This window comes from Anolis carolinensis, chromosome 5 (genome assembly GCF_035594765.1).
Source record: "Anolis carolinensis isolate JA03-04 chromosome 5, rAnoCar3.1.pri, whole genome shotgun sequence".
In the NCBI taxonomy this organism is placed as follows: domain Eukaryota; kingdom Metazoa; phylum Chordata; class Lepidosauria; order Squamata; family Dactyloidae; genus Anolis; species Anolis carolinensis.
In genome coordinates this window covers 147,115,980-147,140,716 of record NC_085845.1, presented here as the reverse complement: position 1 = coordinate 147,140,716, position 24,737 = coordinate 147,115,980, and the positions used below count along the sequence as shown (strand labels likewise).

Genomic DNA, 24,737 nt, shown 5'->3' with positions numbered 1-24,737 from the left:
ACATTATATGCCATACAGAATGAATACGATCATCAGGTGGGAGGACGACCAAGAGGTCTTGTCCATTCCCATGGGTACCATGTTGCTGTGGCATTGCTCTGTTCTGAGCATCACATGGCCTGCAAAGCAATTTGGAGTTGGGCAATGTGGAGTAGAGGATCTTTCACTTTTGATATTTTTTGAACATCCTCATTCAGAGCGTTCAGAGAAACATACCAATGAGCCATCTTGCAAGAGAGGTATGTGTGACCCACATTCTGAGAGAGCCTTTGTCATTGTCCATGTCTCTGCACCACAGCATAGGGAAGGTTCAAACAATTGAGCTCATAGAGATATACTTCTGCTTGAGTCTGCAGTGGCTTTAATGGAATTGTAAGTGGCCCATCCTGCTTTCCTGCACCTGTTCTGAGAGAGCCTTCGTCATTGTCCATGTCTCTGAACCATAGCATAGGGAAGGTTCAAACAATTGAGCTCATAGGGATGTACTTCTGGTTGAGTCCACAATGGCTTTAATGGAATTGTAAATGGCTCATCCTGCTTTCCTACGTCTGTTCAACTCCGGTTTCATCCAAAGCCGGAAACCCTATGAGGTCGCCATAAACCAGTGGTTCCCAACCTGTGCTCCATGGGCCACCAGTGGTCTGCAAGAACTAAAATATGGTCTGCGGTCTCATTGTACTACTAGGGATAATAACACAGCCCAACCAAAAACATTTTTGGTGTTTTCGTTTTAGGACTGTTCCTGGGGTTATTTGGGGTGCTGATTCAGAAAATGGCATTGGATAGACCACATCAGCTCTAAATTATTAAATATGGTTTTCTTTGGGCGAGCAGATGTTTTTCCCCTGATGTTAAGTCCAGTTGTGACCGACTCTGGGGGTTGGTGCTCATCTCCATTTCTAAGCCGACGAGCCTGCGTTGTCCGTAGACACCTCCAAGGTCATGTGGCCAGCATGACTGCATGGAGCACTATTACCTTCCCGCCGGAGCAGTACCTATTGATCTGCTCACATTTGCATGTTTTTGAACTGTCATGATGGCAGGAGCTGGGGCTAACAGCGGGTGCTCATTCCACTCCCGGGATTTGAACCTGGGACCTTTCGGTCTGCAAGTTCAGCAGCTCAGCGCTTTAACACACTGCGCCACTGGATCGAATGTTTTGGATCAGAAACCAGAGCTGTCGCTGATGTGGCCTATCCAATGCCATTTTCTGAATCAGCACTCCAAATAACCAAACCGAACCTAAAGTTGACCAAAAACTGATTCGTGAGCCTTTTGGTACTAATGTTGGAGAGTGGTCCCTGGTCAAAGTGGTCCCTGGTCAAAAAAAAGGTTGGGAACCACTGCCAAAAATGGAGAGGAAACTGGAAGGAGCACACAGGGCCCTTTCACACAGCCATAGAAGGCGGAATGTCAAGGCAGAATTTTGACATCGGCTTTGAACTGGATTATCTGAGTCCACACTGCCACATAATCCAGTTCAGTGTGGATTTTATCCCGCTGTGTGGAAGGGGCGCCAGAGAGAGAGGGTTTATTGCGGGTGGGCAGCCCCCTGGTGTCTGTCCACACCACAGCAATCCCTCCCTGGAGCGGTTGCCTTCGTTCTCTCTGTGAGCAAGAGCACCACCTGTGAGGGGAGGAAGCGGGAAGGAGACGCGGAAGGCGCGCAAGGGTTTCTCGAAGCCCATTCGGGTGAAAACGGACCCCCAAACGCCTCTTTTCTGGCCAGGGTTTGGGCGCGGGCTCCAGAGGCTCCCTGGCCATCTCCAGCTCGCCATTGGGATTTCCACAGAAAGAGGAGGAGCAGCCGCCTCGTGAAGGTCGTTCGTCGCTGCTGTGGCGGCATCCTCCTCGCTCCCCGCGCCTTCCTCCATCCAGAGGGCAAGGAGACAAGGAGGGCTTCATTTCCATCCATTTGGGAGCTTTTCCCGCTGAAAGAGAGGGGGGAAACCCGCCCCATCTCGAAATTGGAGAAAGCGCGAGGTTGCTCTTCGAACAAAGGACGCTGAAGGCGGGGCACCTCGGCCTGGGAGATTGGGGCGCCTTTCTGGAAAGAAGCACTGAGGCGAAGAAGGGAGACAAACCCAGCCAGGGAGCTGCTTAACAGGTAGGTGCTGGGTATGGGTGTGTGTCTGAGAGAAAAGGCCTCTTTCCCCTCTCCTTTACCATCCCCGAAGGGCACATGGCTGACAGGAATGACGGCTTTGGGGAGGCGAGGAAGTGAAGGGGCTCGTTGTATATTTTCAGTGCGCCCTTTTCTCGTTCCTTTCCAAGGCGAAGGAGGCAGGCAGGCAAGCAGCATCCCTTTTCCTCCTCGTCAGAGCCTCGTGGCACGGGTTTTAATTTCCATTTTCTCTCCTCCGACAGAAAGAGAAGGGCATTGTTTTGCCATTGTAAAACCCATGCTGTTCGATACCGCTTTAAGGCTGTTTAGTTTCCAGAGTTGTCGTTTTAGGGAGCCCCCCGATGGCGCAGCGTGTTAAAGCGCTGAGCTGCTGACCGAAAGGTCGCAGGTTCGAATCCGAGGAGTGAGCGCCCGCTGTTAGCCCCAGCTTCTGCCAACCTAGCAGTTCGAAAACATGCAAATGTGAGTAGATAAATAGGTACTGCTCCGGCGGGAAGGTAACAGCGCTCCATGTCAGTCATGCTGGCCACATGACCTTGGAGGTGTCTACGGACAACGCCGGCTCTTAGGCTTAGAAATAGAGATGAGCACCAACCCCAAGAGTTGGACACGACTGGACTTAATGTCAGGGGAAAACCTTATCTTTTACTACCAGTCCTCTTGGGCAGAGAAGGCGAAACATCCTAGTCAAACTACAGCCTCCATATGATTCCGTGGTGTACAGCTGCCTTGGTTCTAATAATAATAATGATAATAATAATAATAATAATTTGCCGTGCCAAAAGATCTCAGCCGGCATTTGGAAACAATAGACATTGACAAAATCAGGATCTGTCAACTGCAAAAGCCCACCCTACTGGGATCTGCGCGCATCCAAAAATACATCACACAGTCCTAGACACTTGGGAAGTGTTCAGCTTGTGATTTTGTGATACGAAATCCAGCATATCTATCTTGTTTGCTGTGTCATAAAATAAAATAATAATAACTTTATTCTTAATCCCGCCCCATCTCCCTAAAGGGACTCGGGGCAGCTCACATGGGGACCAAGCCCAGCAATACTCAATAAAACACAATCACATAAATACATTGAAATTATATTATTATTATTATTAATTTACCATATTTATATCCTGCCTTTCTCTACCCACCTTTCTCTACCCCGAGGGGGACTCAAGGCAGCTTACAAATGGCACTTCTACAGTGCCTTAGGCATAAAACACAGACACGAAATAGAATTATAAAAATTAAAACAGACATAAAACATAATTAAAATACATTCTAATATGAGACACATCATCCAAAGGCAAGGTCTAAAGCCATTCCAAAATCCATTGCACGATTTCCAGGTTAAAAAAATACTCTGCACTATATAAACGTAAAATCATAAAACATATAATACATTAAAGCATACTCAAGCCATAGCTAGCTACTAGTCAGGCACAGTGAACATGTTCTACAGTGTAGATGCCCCCACTGAGGCGCGCATCGGGGTGCAAGCCTTACACGTTGCCTCTCCCTTCCCTCCCCCTTATTTCTTTTTTCATTATTACCATTTTCCTCTTCATTTTTTCAAGAAAAAAAGGCGCGGAGGAAGCAGAGCAAATGACGCTGGTTTTGTCATCATTTACGCCTTTCTGATCTGTAAAAAAAAAGGAAACAAGAAACGGTGTCTGTCTATCTAATGAGTTTTCCAAAAAAAGGGGGAAATGGTTTAAATGCTTAAAAAAAAAAACCCCAGATTGACTCATTCTACAAACGCCATGCTTATAAAAGGTTATGAAGGCGTGCTGATTCAAACTCACCACAGTAAAATAAATGCAGCTTGGCACCACTTTGGATGAGCCTGGGACCTCATCACACTTCAGCTTGGATCCACTTTAAATCCACTTTCGGGAGGGGGATTTAAACATCTCAGCCAGAAAGGTCCTGGGCCTTTCCAAACTACAAACTCCAGAATTCTGCAGAAGGCAGAAACTGGATCTAAAGTGGATTCATTCTCTAGTGTGATGAGGCAGCTGGTCTTGGTATTCCGTGATCCAGCTCACACCTCCCAACCAAGGATTATCCCAGGCCAGGGCTTGAAGCTGCAAGGCTTTTCAATGCTAATCAAGATGGCCAATTGGAACATTCACACTTGCCTCCAGCAGACAAAGAGTTCTTTCTCCCAACCTGAATATCATTCCACAGATATATAAACCCCACTTGCACAGTTTCCAAGAGACCTCACAACCTCTGAAAATGGCTGCCATAGATGCATATGGTTTTCTTAAGAAAGGGCTCCTTAGAGGTGGTTTTGCCAGTTGCTTCCTCTGAAATACAGCCTACAGCACGTTGGTGGCCTCCAATGCAGGACTGACCATGCTTAGAATCCATTATCAAACAGGATCTGGTGCCTTCAGGAGAATTAGGCCAGCTCACTTACTGCTATACTTGTAGTGAATTGGTCCTTTTAGATCAGGCATTGGCAAGCTTTGGCACTCCAGGTGTTTTGGACTTCAACACCCACAATTCCTAGCAGCCTACAGTTAATACCACCCAACAAAGGATTCCTCTGGGCAGTAAGCAGCTAGAAGATGCCTGCCATAGATGTGGGTCATAGGGGCATCTACACTGTAAAATTATTATTATTATTATTAATAATAATAACGTTATTTATACCCCACCACCATCTCCCCGCAGGGACTCGGGGCGGCTTACAATAAGGATATAACAACAACATAGTATACAATGCACACAATCAACTAAAACAATGAGATTTAAAAACAATGCAATACAAGATAAAAACAACATAATAGTTACTAAAAACGGGAACATCAAATTGTTCTGCACAGCAGAGGGTGACTAATACATCATTCCACCAGGTCCAAGAATAGAATCAAAATGAGTAAAGAAGGAACAAGGGAACAATTTCACTTGAAGTGTTATAGCATGTAGAGTGAGGAGCAAGGTAAAGTGCCATTAAGGTTGTAAACACGGAGTAGATAACAAGTCAAATGGGCTATTTATTCAAACGCGCTCCGGAACATCCATGTCTTCAGTTGACGACAAAAGATGGGCAATGACAGGTCTAACCTGATCTCCCTGGGGAGAGAGTTCCAAAGCCGGGGGGCCACCACCGAGAAGGCTCTCTCCCTCGTCCCCGCCAGCCGCACCTGAGACAGGGACGGGAGCAAGAGAAGAGCGACTCTACTGCCAGGGTTCATTGCTATGGAATCGTGGGAGCTATAGTCTAACAAGGCTGTTAGCCTTCTCTGCCAAAGAGGGCTAGTGCCACACCAAACTACAACTCCCATGATTTCATACCATTGAGCCAGTGGCAGTGTCAAACCGCATACATTCTATAGTCGATGCATCTAAAACAGGCATGGGCAAACTTCAGCCCTCCAGGTGTTTTGGACTTCAGCTCCCACAATTCCTAACCGTAGGCTGTTGTTGAAGGCATAATGGCCAGAATCACTGGGTTGCTGTGACTTTTCGGAGCTGTATGGCCATGTTCCAGAAGCATTCTCTCCTGACGTTTCGTCTGCATCTATGGCAAGCATCTTCAGAGGACGTGAGGTTTGTCAAACTAGGCAAGATGGGCTTATATATCTGTGGGAGAAAGAACTCTCATTTGTTTGAGGCAAGTGATAATATAGCAACTGGCCACCTTGATTAGCATTGAATGGCCTTGCAGCTTCAAGGACTGGCTGCTTACTGCCTGTGGGAATCCTTTGTTGGGATGTGTTAACTGTAGGCTTTTAGGAATTGTGGGTGTTGAAGTCCAAAACACCTGAAGAGCCCACGTTTACCCATGTTTGATCTAAAAGGACTGATTCACTATAAGTACAGCAGTAAGTGAGCTGGCCTAAATTTCCTGAAGGCACCAGAGCCTGTTTCATCATGGATTCTAAGCAAGGTCAGTTCTTTATAGGAGGCCACCATGTTCTGTAGGCTGTATTTCAGAGGAAGCAACTGGCAAAACTACCTCTAATGTGTCCTTTTTTAAGAAAACCTTATGAAATTAATAGGGTCACCATAAGTCAATGTGTGTCTTGAAAGCGCACACACACACACACACACACACACACACAAGATAAAAGCTTGCTGTTATTGGGGTTAATGCTCCTCAAAGAGAGGGTAGGGCCGTTCTGAAATAAATGAATTTTGGCTGGCAGGCAACCTCATGATGGTTTGAAAAATGAGGAAGAGAAGAAAAAAGGAGGATGAGATCTTTCTTTGTATTGGCTTTGTAGAAGGGTGTCTTCTACTAGTAGGAATGATTTTCATTCCTTTTCCTCTTCCCGCCTACCTTTTGACAGAGAAAGATACAATGTCTTCTTTGCAAGCCTTTCACAGGACCCTTCCAGACAGGCCCTATATCCCAGGATCTGATCCCAGTTTTTCCATTTTAACCTGGATTATACGAGTCCCCACTGCCAGATAATCTGGAATAAACAGAAAACCTGGGATCAGATCCTGTCTGGAAGGGCCTGTCTGGAAGGGCCCTCGGGGACCTGTCTGGAAGGGCCCTCGGGGAAGACTATGCCTAGCAAATGAAGATGTGGGAAAGTTATGCAAAGTTAGAAAAATAAGCACTGGGTAGATATATTTTTTTTTAAAAAAAAAAACAATGTTCCACTTTGATGTAAATTTAAAGTGGAACATTGTGTCACTGATCTCCCCAAACAGAAGACTTTTCATCTCGCTCTCAGGAACATTTACTGTGGGCGGTTTTATTACCACCTAGTTCAATTTATATGTATCTTGAAAATGGTATTTTAAATAATTAATTAATTTTAAAGCCGCCTTTCCATCCTTGGTGGCAGCCCAATCTGATCTGAATAATCTATGTCTCAAGTAAAGATGGTTCCACATTCAGATTTCTGTTTTTAGGATCTAGGAATTCACTACAAGTTTAAAGTCCTTCTGGTAATCTTACTCTTCCATTCGTTTTAGACAGTTCAATTTTTTTGGTAGAAAATGATGCATTTCCTCTTTTTGAATGAAGGAAAATGGTGCTGTTGCACTGTAACTGATTCTGTGGGGTTTCCTGACTGCAAATGACATGAGATAAAATGCTAAAATTGACTCAGTTTCTCACGTACCTTCTTTGGGGGTTTGTGGCATGCTAGGAATGTAGGCTAAGCCATGGCATGTATCTATATAGGCCTAGTATCTTTTCCAAGTCTTCCTTTCTATCTGTGAAAAAACATTTCCCTTTGTGGTGTTTTTTGGCTGTCATGTACAACAGGGCTCAATTACATCATTTATTTTATTTCTTGCAAAACAGAATTGGGAAACAACCATTTATTTCCCCTCAATTTGTAAAGAAATAGATGTACATGCAGAAGGCATTGTCATTGATATTCTAATTGACAGCACAGTTTCATTCATATGCCAGATTCCATGCCAAATATCTATAGATTATCCTACATCCCATCATGTTATTTATATTCCTTTGAGGCATTTTCTTCAGCTCTCAATTTTCCTTGAAAATGGCCACATTTGCTCCCCCCCCCCCCCAGGGCCTTGAACATGGTAACATTTTTATGATGAAAACCACATTCTGTCTTTCCTGTTGCTTTTGAAAATCCATTCAAAATTTATCTATATTTGTAGTAAAAAGATTTTGATTCAGGATAAAACTCTGGTTCTGGGGTAACGTCATTTATTAGTTTGTTGAACTAGGTATAATTTTAACAAATATTTGCACACACAAACTAGTATTGAAGTAATCATTTCCAGTGTTCAGGACTGCATATAAGCTGTCAAAAGTATTTTCAGCTGCCTCAGTATTTTCAGCTGCCTGTGCCAATATAAACAAGAAGCTGGTTCAGCATATTTTGAGATGAGATTCCACTCTGCCACCGTTTCTTCTGACCTCAAGCACCTTCAGTGTGAGTTGCAGGAAAGGGGTGAACTTTTGGCAGATGACAAGCCTGAAATTCTACCTCATTCCAACTGGAAATATCCACATGGAAATAATAACCTACTCTGTTATAAGGATTACAGTGGAAAGATCTTTGGCTATGAAAGGAGTGTAGTACACGAGGGTAAGATAATCTCACACCATCTACTACTGCACTGTAAACATGGGGAAAAACAAGAAAACATTACAGAAGAAACTGAAGCTTTAGAATGGTACATTTTGGGGCTATAACTCACAATCCTGGAAAATTCTGGAAATATGTTATTGTTTTGACATGTGCCTTTAAATAGAATCTGATTCATGGTGACCCTAACTTTTTTTGGCATGATTTAGTCAGAGTACTTTTGCCATTGTCCTTCTCTGAATAAAGTCTACAATATCAGCTTATTAATGTGGTCTTTCTTGAAACACTAATCAGGACTGATCTAATTAGCTTCCAAGATCATACATAATCCATTGCTTCTTCACTGACCGTGCTGGATGGAGAATTCTGGGTTCTATTCGTACTACAGAATTATAGTGTCGTTATTCCACTTCACATGCTGTGGTTTCATCCTCAGGAATCCTGAATGAGGCACCAGAGCTCTTTGGCTTTTTTGTGTGTCAAAAGCGACTTGAGAAACTGCAAGTCGCTTCTGGTTTGAGAGAATTGGCTGTCTGCAAGGACGTTGCCAAGGGGACGCCCCGATGTTTGATTTTTTTACTATGCTTGTGGGAGACTTCTCTCATGTCCCTGCATGGGGAGCTGGAGCTGACAGAGGTAGCTCACCTGCTCTCTCTAGATTCGAAACGCCAACCTATCAGTCAGCAGTCCTGCCGGCACAAGAGTTTTAACCCATTGCGCCACCGGGGGCTCCAGCTTTTTGGCTAATAATGACTAAATCACTCTCTGTATTTCAAATTCCAGGATTTCACAGATTGGGGCCATGGCAGTTAAAGTAGAATGAAAGCGCCTATATTTGTGTAGTGTGAATGAACTGGAAGTTGTAAACCCCTAAAATAAATCCTAGTACTTTGGAGGAAATACAAGCCCTCCTTCCATTTCCTTTATGATGTTAATATGTTCATGATAAAAACATATAATGTTGACCTGACAGATTTAAGAGAGAGCTTAACTCTTGCTGCCATCAGTTCTCTGCAATTTTCAAAGCAGTTTCTCTCTTTTTAAAAAGTCCCAGCTGGGCTTTGAAAGTAAAATTGGGTCCTGTTAGGGAAGAAAAGACTCCAAAGACTGCAAGAGAGAATAAATAGGAAAAGAGAGATGAATTCCACTTATATTAATACCCACCTGTCAGCCCTTTCTTTCTATTTTCCCACCATTTTGGCACATACAAATATAGGACATTTCGTCTAGCTGTGCGTAATGGTTTGTCACATCTCAGGTTTGTGACTCAAAAAAATTTGAACTGGGGATTTTTCAGCCCACATACAATTCTACAGATTTTTACAGTCATTTGAAGGTTTGTGCTGCAGATCTTTGTTGAATTCTAGGTTTTCTCATTCCCTGAATGTCTAAGAATCATCTGTGTGTTGCCTTGGGACTCATGATGGAAGAAACAGAAGATATACATTTAACAAAACCCTCTGAAGGGATTTTTGTTTGGCATGACTTAGTTTTTAGTAAAAGTGTTTTTGCCTGCTAAATTACACATTGGTTTTTTTAATACTGAAAGTTCACATTGTGGTAGCAAATTGGAAAAAAAATTGTTCACTAGAATAACAAGAACATACTTTTCTCAGAACTGCAGATCCTTTATCATAAATCCTGCTGTATCAGGAAGCGTTATCTAATATGTTTTTTAGAAAAACATTTGTGTGAGTACACAGAAGAACATGCCAATCCACAGTTATTCCCAGACCCCTCTGCTCCACACAATCATGCCAATTATTGCTCTCTTTTCTAGGAATTTTGTGATCAGAAATCACAAAAATGCTTACTCCGTGTAGAACAAGTACCAATGTTTTCAAACAACATTTTAATACCATCTATTTGCCTCCATTCCTTTTCTTTGTTTAGGATTAAATAAATGTGAGTTTTAAAATACAGAATAGACAGGAAAATGCATTGGAAAAAACAAAGTAATCTTCAGTTGATTCTCTGTTGCATAACAGCCCTTCAGTCCAATTTATTTAATGTTATGAGTCAAAGAATAAAGAGAATTGAGTAGGCCTCTGGGCTAGATGGGCATGTGGTCTAAACGCTTGTCATTACTGAAGAGTTTCAACATCCCAAATAATAACAATAATGCATTTAATATGAACTGAATTGCATTCTTTAAATGGTGCTTGTTGTAAGTTTTAAAATGGTTTTATTTGATATATTAATTGGGTTTTTATATCGGGATATGATGTTTTAATTGATCATATATTGCTGTCGGATGTATTTGTATGAATTTTATATGTTGTACGCCGCTTTGAATCCCACCCACGGGAGAAAAGCGGGATAGAAATAAGTTAATAATAATAATTTGGGCAGCTAATATTCTCTACAGTAGTTGTTTTAAGCTGTTTAACCTCAGTATTGGCTGTAACATTTTAGGAGATATGGTCAGATCTTTATCTTTGATGATTCTTTGTGGGGGGAGGGGTTGTTTTTGTTCTACTGCTACTATGTAAGGACCAATTTTGTTTAACTTGTAACCAACCTAGATATTAAAAATAACAAATTATCTATTTGTTTTCCAAGTGGAAGAATAGTCTTACAGAAACCTGAGCTGGCAAACAATATGTAGGATGATAAAATAGGCATAGATGTTCCCAATACTGTTTCATTTGTCACAGTCAGTATAACAATCAATTTCTGGATTTAATATTTAATATAATTCAATACTCTTCTATCCTGTCTCTGAAATGCTATTGTTGTTACCATGTTTTTTTAAAAAAAACATTGATCATTTATTGATAAGAGACACAAGAACAATTTTTTTAACTGAATACATTTGTTGTGCGTGTAGCTGAAAATTAGGATTGATTTTTTTTTCAGACACAATAGCACAAAATGTGAAATTGTTGTAGTTCCTCATGGCTGTGTAGGGTTTTATCCACAAGCCTAGAATTAGGGTTAAGAGATCCATATGACGACTTTGAGCAGTCTGTTCAAGCGTAACTGATTTCAGAAGCCACACATCATAGGTTGCTGCATCTCTTCTCAGTGGCTGAAACAACTAGTTTAAACTATTCATTTTCACTTGTAGGCCCATCTTAGAATGGTCATCAAGAACCCTGATCTTAAATTAATTTACTTTTTCCCCTCTTGATGACTTATGTGATCTGCCCAAAGCTATGTTATTTTATTTTATTTTTTATCATGTTAGAAGCAAATTGAGAATATATTTCAAGTTGCTTTTGGTGTGAGAGAATTTGCCATCTACAGTGGGTTAAACCCTTGTGCTGATCTGAAGATCTGAAGGTCAGCGGTTCGAATCCGTGAGATGGGGTGAGCTCTCGTCTGTCAGTCCCAGCTTCCATGCGGGAACATGAGAAAAGCTTCCCACAGGATGATAACACATCCAGGCATTCCCTGTGCAACGTCTCTGTAGATTATCTCACACCAGAAGCGACTTGCAGCTATGTTATGAATCAGTAGTAATAATTATTTTTTATAAAATAAAACTTTATTTATATTCTGCCCTATCTCCCCAAGGAGACTGAGGATGGATTACAACACAATAAAAAACACATAGAGACAATCACATAGAGGCAACCATGCAATGCCTCACCACAAAAGCAGACAAAGATACAGTTAATAACCCACCCAATCCCAACACCAATCAAACAACCAATTATAAATAAAACCTCAAATCACATGAACAGTTACATAATAAAGTTATATCTAACCATAAAAACATAAAAAATATTTCAACCATAAAAACATGGGTAAGGATGGTCAGATTAGAATTTAACAATTGCTTATCTACTTATCTAGCTTCAAACCAGTAAACCAGTGTTTACAAACATGTACAATGTGATAATCCCCCTTTCAGATTATTTCTTACCGTGCACCTAAACTTTTAGAATTTAATATGAAAAGGAGTACAACCGTCCAGAATGCAATGTTCTGGATGGAGTAGAGGGGAGATTATAATGACAGGCTTGCTCCCTGATTTCCATGCATTAGGTATTTTCAATTTGGTCATGTGGCTGTGAGCATGGGCTAATGAAATCTCATATCAGATAATTCCTTTGTCTCATTTCTGTCCCTGTACTAACTTAAATTGCATATCCTTTGAGAATAAATAAACAATATTTTAGCTATTGCGTCATATAAAAAACTTGATTTCTAGGGAAGGAGATTATTTGACTCATGTCCACTTGGAAACAAAGCCTTCTGGTCTGGAAGCTCTTCTCCATAATCCTTCAGTAGTGAGTTATATTCATTTTTAACATGATCGGGTTGATCAGTTAATATATATTTATCTACAGTGGGGCCTTGGTATCTTTTTGGGTTTGGTTCCAAGACTCCACAAGGATGCCAAAGTCTCTGGTTGTTCAAATCCCATTACATACCATGGCCTAGTAAAATTTCCTCTCTCATATCATATAGCATCGCATAATCAAGATTTTCTTTGTAGAATTAAAAATATATTTTCAAGCCATTGATAGTTGAATCTGTGGATATAGAATCCATGGATGAGGAGGAGCAGCTGTATTCTCATTGCATACATGTACAGATCAATCCCTAATATTAGGAGCCCCCAATGGCGCAGTGGGTTAAACCCTTGTGCCAGCAGGACTGATGGCTTGAAGGTTGAGTTGCTGACCTGAAAGTTGCCGGTTCGAATCCAACCCGGGGAGAGCGCGGATGAACTCCCTCTATCAGCTCCAGGTACATGCAGGGACACGAGAGAATCCTCCCACAAAGATGGTAAAACATCAAAACATCCGGGCGTCCCCTGGGCAACGTCCTTGCAGACGGCCAATGCTCTCACACCAGAAGCGACTTGCAGTTTCTCAAGTCACTCCCGACACAAAAAAATCTGTAATATTAGAAGAATATTAATGTTTGTTAAGCCATGGAAGCATTATTTTATTTAAAGGACAGCCATTTAGATAACCTTGGGTTACAAGGAAAATTGGAGGTTAAACCCTGTCTTCTGTCTCTGCTCTCTTCCATCAGTTGCTTCAGACTTTACTGTTTGTCAGGGCTTTTTAAATTGCCTCTGAAGCCAACTTGTTCCTTTCTCTCAATCTCAGTTCCACAAGGATATTATTCCACAAGGACATCCCCAAAGAAATGCAACAACAGAAAGGGACAGTGCAATAGATCTTTCTGAATGTTTGGGCTATTTCGCAGAAGAGGAAATTGTAACATTCTGTTCCCTGGGCTTATCTTCAGAAATTCTGAAGCAATATAGTAGCTTTACTTTCATCATCATTATCAGGCTTTTTTTTTTAAAGAAAAAGTAAACAGACCTGTAATTTAGACCTTTAAAAGCTTCTGTCTTAATTATATTATAACTGCTTTTGTTTAAAAGGCTACAGAAGCCTGCTGTAATTCCCTCCTATATTTTTATGTTATTTTCAAAGGGACAGGTTTTTAAAAGTGGCCATTGAAAGTAATAATTCTGTATGTCCTCTTATTTTATTTATGGATTTTGATTTCTTTCTAGTTATAGAATGTTCTCCTTTTCAAAAAGGTGAGGCTGTAGAGAAGAAGGGCCACAAAGGAGATGCATATCACATCTCAGTCGTTACACAAAGGAAGCAGTAATGTGAAATTCAAGCTCTAGGTTTGAAGGCTTCATTAAGGCACATAAGGAGCCTCTAGCAACATCAGCCTATCTGGGAACATAAAACTGAATCCAATTTCAGTCTGCCAGCAAATTGTTCTATGGAGAACACGCACATCCTCTAACACACAGCTACCTGAAACCAGGTAGAAATGGTTCTTATGAAAACGAGAATAATTTAAAATAAAATAGGCAAAGGCCTCATAAATGCTCTCAGATTCTAGGACTGCATTCTTAGTAGTACTGTTTGTGTTTTTGTTTTTTTGCTTCTCTGCGTAATTATTTCCAGACAAATTAAATTAAGATAAATATTTCATAGGTTTTGCCATCTCTTTTGATTAATCAGTTATTTGCTCAGAGTCTATACAATTCTTACTAGTAGAATTATCCAGTTTTGCAAGTGTTAGAAACACTTTACTTCCCTACCCAATTTGGCACCTTTCTTTTTCACTGTATTGTTTCTTTTCTTTGACCATCCACTCTTATCTTTCTTTCTTGGTGTTTTCTTCCTTCTGTCCTGACATCTTTTATACACTTTTCTCCTCACTAGTTTTAACTCAGAAGAATTTAAAGAAACACTATCCAGGAATCCTGTTGATAAATGAGTATCCCAGGTCTGTTAGCATCTTGCTCAGTATAATCATTTATGTTAGAAATGATTAGGGATATTTGCCACCTATTGACTGAAGATGAAAATGCACATCCCAGATATCTTTGAAGTGAAATTAATTCATATAAAACTAAATAAGTGCACAAGTGCACACAGTGGGATTGTCTTTAGATGCCATGTTTCAGATGCCATGTTTCAGGTTTCATGATCTTGGAGCTATATCAAACATTATTATTATTATTATTATTATTATTATTATAGATTATGAAAATGATCACACTTTCATATACCTTATATACTCATGTGGATGACAGGTTTGAGAACCAAAATAATTAATTTTACTATTACTTGTGGATAAGTCATAGTTCATTTTGCAGAAAGGGGAAAATGCCAGCACAGCTTCAAGGGTTCAACTGGCTAGCGCCAATATCATTTCCCTGCCCAGTAATTCAAAAAGGCCTGTTGCCACTTAATTCAGGGAAGGGATCACATATTCATTTTATTTATTCACTTAATTTTTATCCCACCTTTCTACCGATATAGGGACTCAGTGTGGCAAAGGTAAAGGTTTCCCCCTGACATTAAGTCTAGTCATGTCCGACTCTGGGGGTTGGTGCTCATCTCCATTTCTAAGTCGAAGAGCCGGTGTTGTCCATAGACACCTCCAAGGTCATGGGGCCAGCATGACTGCATGGAGCACCATTACCATCCCACCGGAATGGTAACTATTGTTCTACTCGCATTTGCATCTTTTCGAACTCCTAGGTTGGGAGAAGCTGGGACTAACAGCAGAAGCTCACCCTACTCCCTGGATTCGAACCACTGATCTTTCGGTCAGCAAGTTCAGCAGCTCAGCAGTTTAACCTGCTGTGCCATCAGGGGCTCCCAATGTGGTTAAGTGGTAATATTTTTAGTAGAAGTTAATAAAACTTTTATTATTACCTCCCAACCTCTGAGGATGCCTGCCATAGACGTGGGTAAAATGTCAGGAGAGAATACATGGCCATACAGATTGGAAAACACACAACAACCCAGTTACTAAAACATTTATTATTAGCCTACAGTATTTACTTGACCCACGAATAAGTCAACCCAGGGGTTTGGGGTCAATTTTTTTACTAAAAATTTTATAATTTTGAATATCCAATATACTCTTTTGTAACCATAGGTTTGTAGACTCGAACACTGGCCAGCATTGCAGGAATGATAAGAACTTAAGTCATTGAGATATTTATACTTGAAGAAGAACTCTTGTACCACACTTGCTTTGGACCAAGATCTGTTGAATACAGCAGGACTTTTTCCTTCCGGTTATTAGACTGTTGAACTGGAAGGCACTGAATTGCCTCAGTATAATTTCACCTCAACATCATTATGGGCAGTGTAATTTTTCAAGGGGCAAAATGCCAAAAAGTGCATGATTTAAAAGTACCATATCTTCCAGTTTCTGATAATGGCATCCAGCATGTATGAAAGTACTGCTTCGTGCTTGCATATGATCACTCTCCTTTGTGACTTTTCAATTTTCTGTTGAGTGTGTCCTCCCCACCTACATGCTTATATGTTCCTGATTGTAGTTGCAATTGTTATATACACTTGGAAGTAAGTCTGGCTTACAGTACATCCTTCTGATGGAAAATGTATAGGATTGGCCTGTTTCTTTCAGGGCATTAAAAAAAAACTTACATATTGCTAAAAACAGCAAACTGTTCAAATACTGAGAAAGTCCTTAGCCAGAGTGAAGGTGGAACAGTACAAGGTTATGCTATCATTCGCCCATCTGCTTTTCCTCTCAAGTTCCATCCATGGCTTTCATAGTGCATTGCAAATGGGGACTAAGACTATACTTCTGAAATCCCAACTGATTTTGTGCCAACAGTTACATTTGTAAAGAGATAGAGATTTGAAATGCATAACCTCCCACAGTACAATGTATTGAACACATCAACATTCTAATTAACTAGAAGGATAAGAGGTAATACACATGCAAATTATGATCAAGTCCTCTTCCATCAATGACCTCTTAAAAAGTATTGTTACTGATAGGATGTATACAGATTTTCCTATCACACACAAAAACAGCACTTCAGCAACAGAAGAATTTGTAGTATTTCAAAATACACAATTAGAATTCCGTCTGCAAATAATCCATTTCTGTGATGCTTTTCAGACAGATTCCAAAGGAATACTGATAGGATGGAGTAAACATAATGTGATGGGACCTATTTGAAATCATTCTCAGTGTAGAAATGGAGTATTTCCTAATGTGATAAGGTCCTCTGTTTGTTACAACCTTTTGCCAGGACAAGAAATCTGAGTGTCTTGAAAATTTGCACAGACCTTTGTGCAATCTTGGTTAACCTAGTAAAAGTATAGATTTCACATTTTCCAAGATAAAATGTTAAAGACAGCTGCCACTCTAATGTGCTCTAACACTGAGCTTTTGCACATGCAAACAAAGCTATCATATACATCAATAAAATAAATTCCCACAATTAATAATTGCAGCGTTCTTATGATTGAAGATGTGTAATTTGATGAAAAACTGCAAAAACACAAGCAGCACTGTATATACATATATATGTGCAGATGAAACATATTGTGCTGATCAGCACTATACTAGGAAACATTTTTATTAAAACAAATGCTGGGATACATTCTTGTATATTTCATGTTGTTTGACCTTTTTTGATACACTTTTTAATATTTTATTTTATTTAACTTGTATTAGAGCTCATCAGTCAGATCAGTTTGAGAAGCAGCTAGTGAATTACAACAAACTGGCATTAAGGAAGTGTGCCCATAGCACTGTACACTGAGGGGGCTTTCTAGATATTGTTGAACTGCAGATCCCAGCATTCCTTATCAGTGGCTATGATGGCTAATATTGCTGAGAGTTGCAATCCAGCAACACCTGGAGGGCCACTTGATTTCTATTTTTTCTATACAGTGTAGTCCTTTTTTTTTTCTCCAGTAGCATGACCTGTTCTTTCTTTTCCCCTCTTTGCAATTCAGTATATTGAGAACCTTGGTAGAGGTTGATTTGATATCTGCTGTTAATAGGATGTGGTTTAATTCCTGAAATTACTCATCCATAATCTTCAGCATTCAGGTCATCTAATGCCCCAGCCAGCATTATTTTGGAAATACACAGCTTCATTATCAGTTGCTGTGGAGATATGTACAGTTGTAAAAATGGTGCACTTTGGAATGCTTTTACAAAGTTTATGTAGCTCCATGAAATGTGTGTTAGCCTTCGTGTCTGCAGAAGCATAACTTTACTTAGATTGAATAAACATAATGTATCATCATAGACAACAATATAGTTAGCAAAGGATAAAATATTTCACAGCCATGTTTCCCCTTAAAGGTTTAAGTGTTCCATATCCATGGCTGCTTCCTTTTTGTTTTCTCTCTGAAGGCAACTGAAGACAGTTTTGGAAATGGTTGATATTAATATAGTTGTGCTAAAGAAGTAGGAGATGTGTTGTCGAAGGCTTTCATGGCCGGGATCACAGGGTTGTTGTATGTCTTTCGGGCTGTGTGGCCATGTTCCAGAAGCATTCTCTCCTGACGTTTCGCCCACATCTATGGCAGGCATCCTCAGAGGTTGTGAGGTAGGAGTAGGAGATGCATGCCTTTTCCCAATGATTGTATTTAACGTTTCAGCACAATTTACTGATGTTGTGACAGTGAGAATGTCAACATTACTTTTTGCATGCATAATTAACATGCATATCCCAGGTAGAATGAAGCCAAGTCCTTCTATTCCAAGGTAATTTTGTAAGGATGAATAAACATTTAAAAAATACCAAAAATCCTATCATGACTGTTCCATCATCCCACTCCTGCCGTGACTCACAGTGCTTCAATAGGTACTGCTTTGTTTGCCACTCAAGGTTATGACTGGTCATAAAGGAACAATGAGTTACATTCTTTGGGGTTCTGCTCTTTGTAGCTAAAACTAGACATTGGAAAAATATTGCAAAGTCTAGTTGGAAGGACTATGTTGGTATTGCACAATCAGTTGGAGAAAACATATTACCATCAGTGGGAGTGATGGGGAAAATGTTTAATGGATACCTTATTGAGGAAACCAGACCACATTGTGATTGCAGATGATGCTGTGAAGTTAAGATGTAAATGCTGTCTGGTTAGATCCATTTGTAGGAGGGATCCTGACTCGAGTCACACTTCAGTTCCATTGAAATAAATGAGAGAAAATAAGAAGGCCTAATTTAAATCCTACTGATTTGAATGGAACGAAAGAGTGACTTAAGACTGCACTGTTTGTAGAGATTAATAATTGCTAAATGCATCCCTGTGCCAGATTGGTGTCTTTCCTATCCTGTTTCTGGTTACACTGGTTGCATGTTCTCCTAACAACCATGGGATGCATTCACAGAAGCAGCACAGGCCATAAACCAAAAGCAATTCTGTCAGTGGAACCAGAGGGATAAGGATCCCCCTTCTATATGCATTCTCGATATCTGCTCCAGAGAACTGGGAAACCCTCTAGAGCAGTGTTCCTCAATCTATGGGTCCCCAGATGTTTTGGCCTTCAACTTCCAGATAACCTAACAGCTAGTAAAATGTCTGGGATTTCTGGGCATTATAGGCCAAAACACCTGAGGACCCACAGGTTGAGAACCATTGCTGTAGAGCAGGATTTTGGGAAATGCTGGTGCTGGGATGCAAACGAGGGAGTCCTATTGAGAGTATATGATAGCTATGTAGACATGGAGAATCACTAGTTTCACAAATGAGACTGCTTCTTTCATTGATGTTTGTCAATTGAATTCAAGCTATAGTGACCATGTTGAGGAAAAATAAAGTTCCAGTCTGTACAATACAAGTGGGCAACTGCTACAGGTTGTGGTTACCTCAGGGAAGCTCATTACAAGGAAGGAGCTGTTACTTATTACTGTTTTGTTTCTGTAGTTACTCTTCCATGGAAAGGGCATAAGTGTGCACACAAACACACATTTAAAGTGATCTATCTATTCCTTTTTTAAAATTTAAAATCACCATACATTCTTATTGATTTCTAATTTATTTGCTCAGGGTTTGTTTTTGTTTTTTAAAACCTTTGAATCACCAGTGCTTTGCTCTTGAAAAATCCTCTAGGACTGGTAGTCTTCTGATATGTGGACATGTCAGCCATTCAGTGCAGTGCAGGGAACTGGTTGAATGAAAGAGTTGCAGTAGTTGTGAACCTATCATTGTTGTTGTTATGTTTATTTATTCCCTGCTTTATCTCTCCTGAAGGAGACTCAAAAGTGGCTTATGTTAAAAGTATGACCACAGAATTTAAAATATACAAATATGCAAGCATTAAAACAGAATTAAACATGACAGTATTAAAAATTCACTGTTAAAATCCATTAAAACATATTCAAAGCTAAAAACGACAGCACCCCCTGGCTTGATCCTAAAAACCTTCTTTTTAAAAGTCTGTCTGAATAAGGAGGTTTAGCCCATCACAGGTAGGATAACAGGTAAGAGGTCATTCTGACTTCCCAGAGTTGAAGGGCAGTCATCAAGCAGTCCTGCTCTCTTGTGCCCACCAGCCGGGCTCATGACTGGCTTTTGCTGGGATCTGGGAAAAGCAGGCTTGCTGTGAAATTGATCTAGGTTAGAGGGTCATATCCATACTCCCAAATGCAAATCTCTAGAATGAGTAAAGGGATTCTATTAGCATGTACAGGTCGGGATGTGTGTGGAGCTGTAGGGGAAATGGAGAATTAGATCTTCCAGCAATGTTGGTTCCACTCCTGGAAGTGCATTACTGAATACAACATGCAGCTCTACACTTACTCCAGGGTTTAGGATTTCAGCTATTGTTACCTGTAGACATTTCAAGCCTTTAAGACAGGCATAGGCAAACTTCAGCCCTCCAGGTGTTTTGGACTTCAACTCCCACCATTCCTAACAGTCAGTAGGAATGGCGGGAGTTGAAGTCCAAAACACTTGAAGGGCCAAAGTTTGTCCATGCCTGCTTTAAGATCTAGAAACCACTTCTTTCAAATATGAAATTTGTATAGACTCAGCAGGATTCAAAACTCTGCCCTTTCCCTCCCCTCCTGTTCTCTTATTTCCTTATCATTGTCCAGATAAAGAGTATGCACATAAATAATCGTATATAATATTAAATGTCATATATAATATTAAATGCCAAAAGCATGGTTAAAAACAACACATGGTCCATTTAATTATCTCAGATAAATGTAAATCCATCACACAGATAAATAATAAGAGGAATTCATTTCATGGATAATTCTTTTGATTGATTTGTGGTAAATAATCAGCAAGTAGAAACAATTTGACTCCAGACCTTCAGTTTTTGTTCGTATTCTTTGAATGCAATTTTCCTGCTTCTTGGCAGGGGCTTGGACTGGATGGCCCATGAGGTGTCTTCCAGCTCTATGATTCAAGATGTTGAATAGGTCAGATATACTGTTTACATGGGCCCAGATGCTGCATATACTTCCTATTTTGGGATACCCATGCAGGTCTTGCCTGATTTCAACAATGGACAAGGTGTGCTGAAAATACTGGTCATCTTGCAAACAAGATATAAGGAGAACTAACACCTTGTTGAATACAAAAGTACTAGCTTCTTGCCCTTACCATTCAGTTGGATTTCAGTGGCATAACACCTGGGCACAGGGAGGGTAATTTCCCCTTAAAGCAAGGTACATGAGAATTGTCTGGCTTCTTTCCAAGTTAATTAATGCTTCCTGGAGGCTCCCTGGAGTACTGATCTCCTTGTAAATAAACACACTCTCTGCATAGCTTATTTGAGGGCAAATTGTATTTTGTAATTCCTTTTTTAGTGCTGCAGCTGCAAAAGATGTGATTACCAATGGATTCAGAGGGAGCCCATGTGCAGATCCAATCTGCCTCCCCTTATAATTTCATGGGGTTGCTCCTGTGAGAAGAAGTTGTATTCTTGTGCAAAGCAGTCAGAATTAGAATGTAGGCTTGGACCAGGGACACCAGCATTCACAATGCAAATCACAGTTAGGAAACTTGGTGTGCAGACTTGAGGTACTTACTGTCTGTTCTAACCTTGTATTTCAAAATAATTTTGTGAGGATTAGAAATGTGGTGGGAGAAAGATGCAAGAAAACCTCAATTATAATAAATTATCTCACACCAGAAGTGACTTGCCATTTCTCAAGTCACTCCTGACATTAATAACAACAACAACTGTGCAAGGAAACTGATGAAACCATTGGTCATATCCTCAGCTGCTGTAAGAAAATCGCACAGACAGACTACAAACAGAGGCACAACTATGTGGCCCAAATGATTCATTGGAACTTATGCCTCAAGTACCACCTCCCAGCAGCAAAGAACTGGTGGGATCACAAACGTGCAAAAGTATTGGAAAATGAGCACGCAAAGATACTGTGGGACTTCCGAATCCAGACTGACAAAGTTCTGGAACACAACACACCAGACATCACAGTTGTGGAAAAGAAAAAGGTTTGGATCATTGATGTTGCCATCCCAGGTGACAGTCGCATTGACGAAAAACAACAGGAAAAACTCAGCCGCTATCAGGACCTCAAGATTGAACTTCAACGACTCTGGCAGAAACCAGTACAGGTGGTCCCGGTGGTGATGGGCACATTGGGTGCCGTGCCAAAAGATTTCAGCTGGCATTTGGAAACAATAGACATTGACAAAATTACAATCTGTCAACTGCAAAAGGCCACCCTACTGGGATCTGCGTGCATCATCCGAAAATACATCACACAGTCCTAGACACTTGGGAAGTGTTCGACTTGTGATTTTGTGATACGAAGTCCAGCATATCTATCTTGTTTGCTGTGTCATACAATAATAATAATAATATATTAGGTGTAGCAGTTAATAGAGGTAGGCTATTTATACATTGTGCATTTCAGAACGTAACATTCTTTTTCCAGAGTATATACTCGGGAGCAGAAAGTTTCATGTTTCAAATTACAGCTTAAATATAACTAAACACACAGAGAGAAAAGGCAACCAATTTTGTCTGTATCTTTGAAGACCTATACATTGATAATAAATTTAATATGTCCTTGTTCTTTTCATATCCAAGATGAAGTCCTAGTTCTAAAATATTTAAAGGTCTTTCCCAGACTTATTTGATTGTTTATTTTTTATGTTTATGGGGTGCAATTTTCTTTTTACTTTTAATTGCTTTATTTTTATTCCTCTCTGTTTTCAGGTTTTCAAGTTTTCCCTGACCACCAAAGATCAAGTGGACTTTAAAATAAGTTCTCTAAACCAGCATGCCTTTCAAAACGGGACTAGAACTAACAGAGATGCAGAACATGAGGATCCCGGAGGATGACAATGTCAGCAATGATTCCAATGATTTCACAGAGGTAGAAAATGGCCAGATGAATAGGTTAGTATTTTTCCACTGCCCTATATTTTCCATATGAAAACACTGTTTAAATGAAGCATTTTTTTATTTGAAGCACGGCTCATGAATGATTCATTACTGAGTCATATTCTATTTGAAGAAGTAATTTGAATTTCATACCCCACTTCAGTTGTCCATTGGCATTAACAGTGAGTGAGAGAGTGAGGTAGAACAAGAGAGAGCAAAGGGTACTAATTCATTCAGTATTTAAATGCCACTATGTTTAATAGAAATGTACAAATACCATATAACCAAAAAGCCAGCATGTTAAAAGTTACTCAAAACACACGTGTCCACATGTAACACAAACCGTGGTTTCATATGATATTGTGCATCTGCTTTCTTTTTTGCTAGAACCTCAAGATCTGCAAATTGAAGCCAGATGTAAAAAGAGAGGCATTAAGATGCTTTCTTTTCAGTATCAGAGCTGAATTGACCTTAAAGTGCTCTAAGACGAAAATCTGTCTCATAGAGTCCAACTTCATCATCGGTATAATGTGGGTTTTGGATTAATGTTATTGTTAAACAATAGAGAGTCAGAAATCCTTGCTGATCTGTTGGAAATTAGTACAGATCTGTCAGATAAGGCACAATTTATTTTCTGCACAGTTCTGATTTAGCTTTATGAAGACAAGACACAGTGACCCCTGGGTTTGTATGATCTTTCTCCCGACTCCACTCATCCACTGTCATATTGAAAGTCAGTTAAAAAAGTCTCCACTTCTATTTTAGATTAACCACAGTTTACTGTTATTTTAAATCCTAAACTATGACTAGTCTTGAAAAAAGTAACGTTTATAAACTAGTGTTTAAAGGTTGATTGCCTGATCATAGCTAAGATTATAAATAGTTTGCCACAAAGAGCTACAGTTTTTTAGAAAAGAAGAAGTAGAAACCTTGAAAATCCTCTTTATGTCTGTGTATCGAGCAAGATGTTTAGTTACATAAAGCTTGATATAGAAGTTCCACATAATGCTGAACTGTGGGTTAGCTTTATGCACAAATACACCCATTGCCACAGGTTGTGGTTCTTGGGATCTCTGAAATTTGAGTACACTATATTTACTATAATGATGCCTATAATGGAAAGTCAGATTGCAAATGGTTCAGATGATACCTGTCTGGTGCATATGTAGAACATCTAGCTTTCATATTGTGCAAAAGCTTTCTTCATGATGATCTCCACTTAGATAGGCAGCTTTATTTATTCACCAAACTCCCATTTTTCTGTTGCAGTGAAGCTTTCCATCAAGCAAATGTATGCAAATCAGTATGTAAAGCTGCATGTTGCAGAGAATTTTCCTTCAGACAGGTACATTAAGGTTGGCACGTCTGTTTTTTATAATATATTGTGCCATCTCCTGTTCTAAAGCAGTATTGTTTAGAGCTCATCCATATATACTGGAAGGGCATGTAAAGATAATCTTTCTATGACTGTGCAGTTTCAGAATGTACATGTGGGGCTCATGTTTGAATGCTGACATGGAAGAAATTCCAGCCGCAGAAATCAAAGGGGAAGGACTATTAGGAAAAAGAGTACAATAATTATCTAGCCACCCTGTAGACCAGTGGTTCTCAACCTGTGGGTCCCCAGATGTTTTGGCCTTCAACTCTCAGAAACCCAACAGCTGGTAAACTGACTGGGATTTCTGGGAGTTGTAGGCCAAAACACCTGGTGACCCACAGGTTGAGAACCACTGCCCTAGACATACTGAAATTTTAGAGAGTACTTCAATATATATACATTATATATATATATATATATATATATATATATATATATATATATATATATATACACACACACACACACACACACACACACACACACACACACACATACACACACACACACACACATATACATATACATACATATATATACACACACACACACAGAAGCATGCGGCATGCTTGTGTTCACCTACATTCTAAAA

The 24,737-nt window shown here is 39.9% G+C and overlaps 1 protein-coding gene across 2 annotated transcripts in view; it reads left to right on the top strand.

The window, feature by feature from the left end:
• The first annotated feature begins 1,552 nt into the window (after positions 1-1,552).
• slc38a1 (solute carrier family 38 member 1) overlaps positions 1,553-24,737 on the top strand; it is a 71,604-nt gene continuing 48,419 nt past the window's right edge. For both annotated transcript variants that reach the window (XR_010006721.1, XM_003221189.4), the window contains exons 1-2: positions 1,553-2,107; positions 22,600-22,782. Coding sequence is in view for 1 of the 2 variants with exons in the window: in XM_003221189.4 (XP_003221237.1) it covers positions 22,664-22,782 (119 nt within the window). In the remaining variant the exon portion in view is untranslated. The remainder of the gene's footprint in view (positions 2,108-22,599; positions 22,783-24,737) is intronic.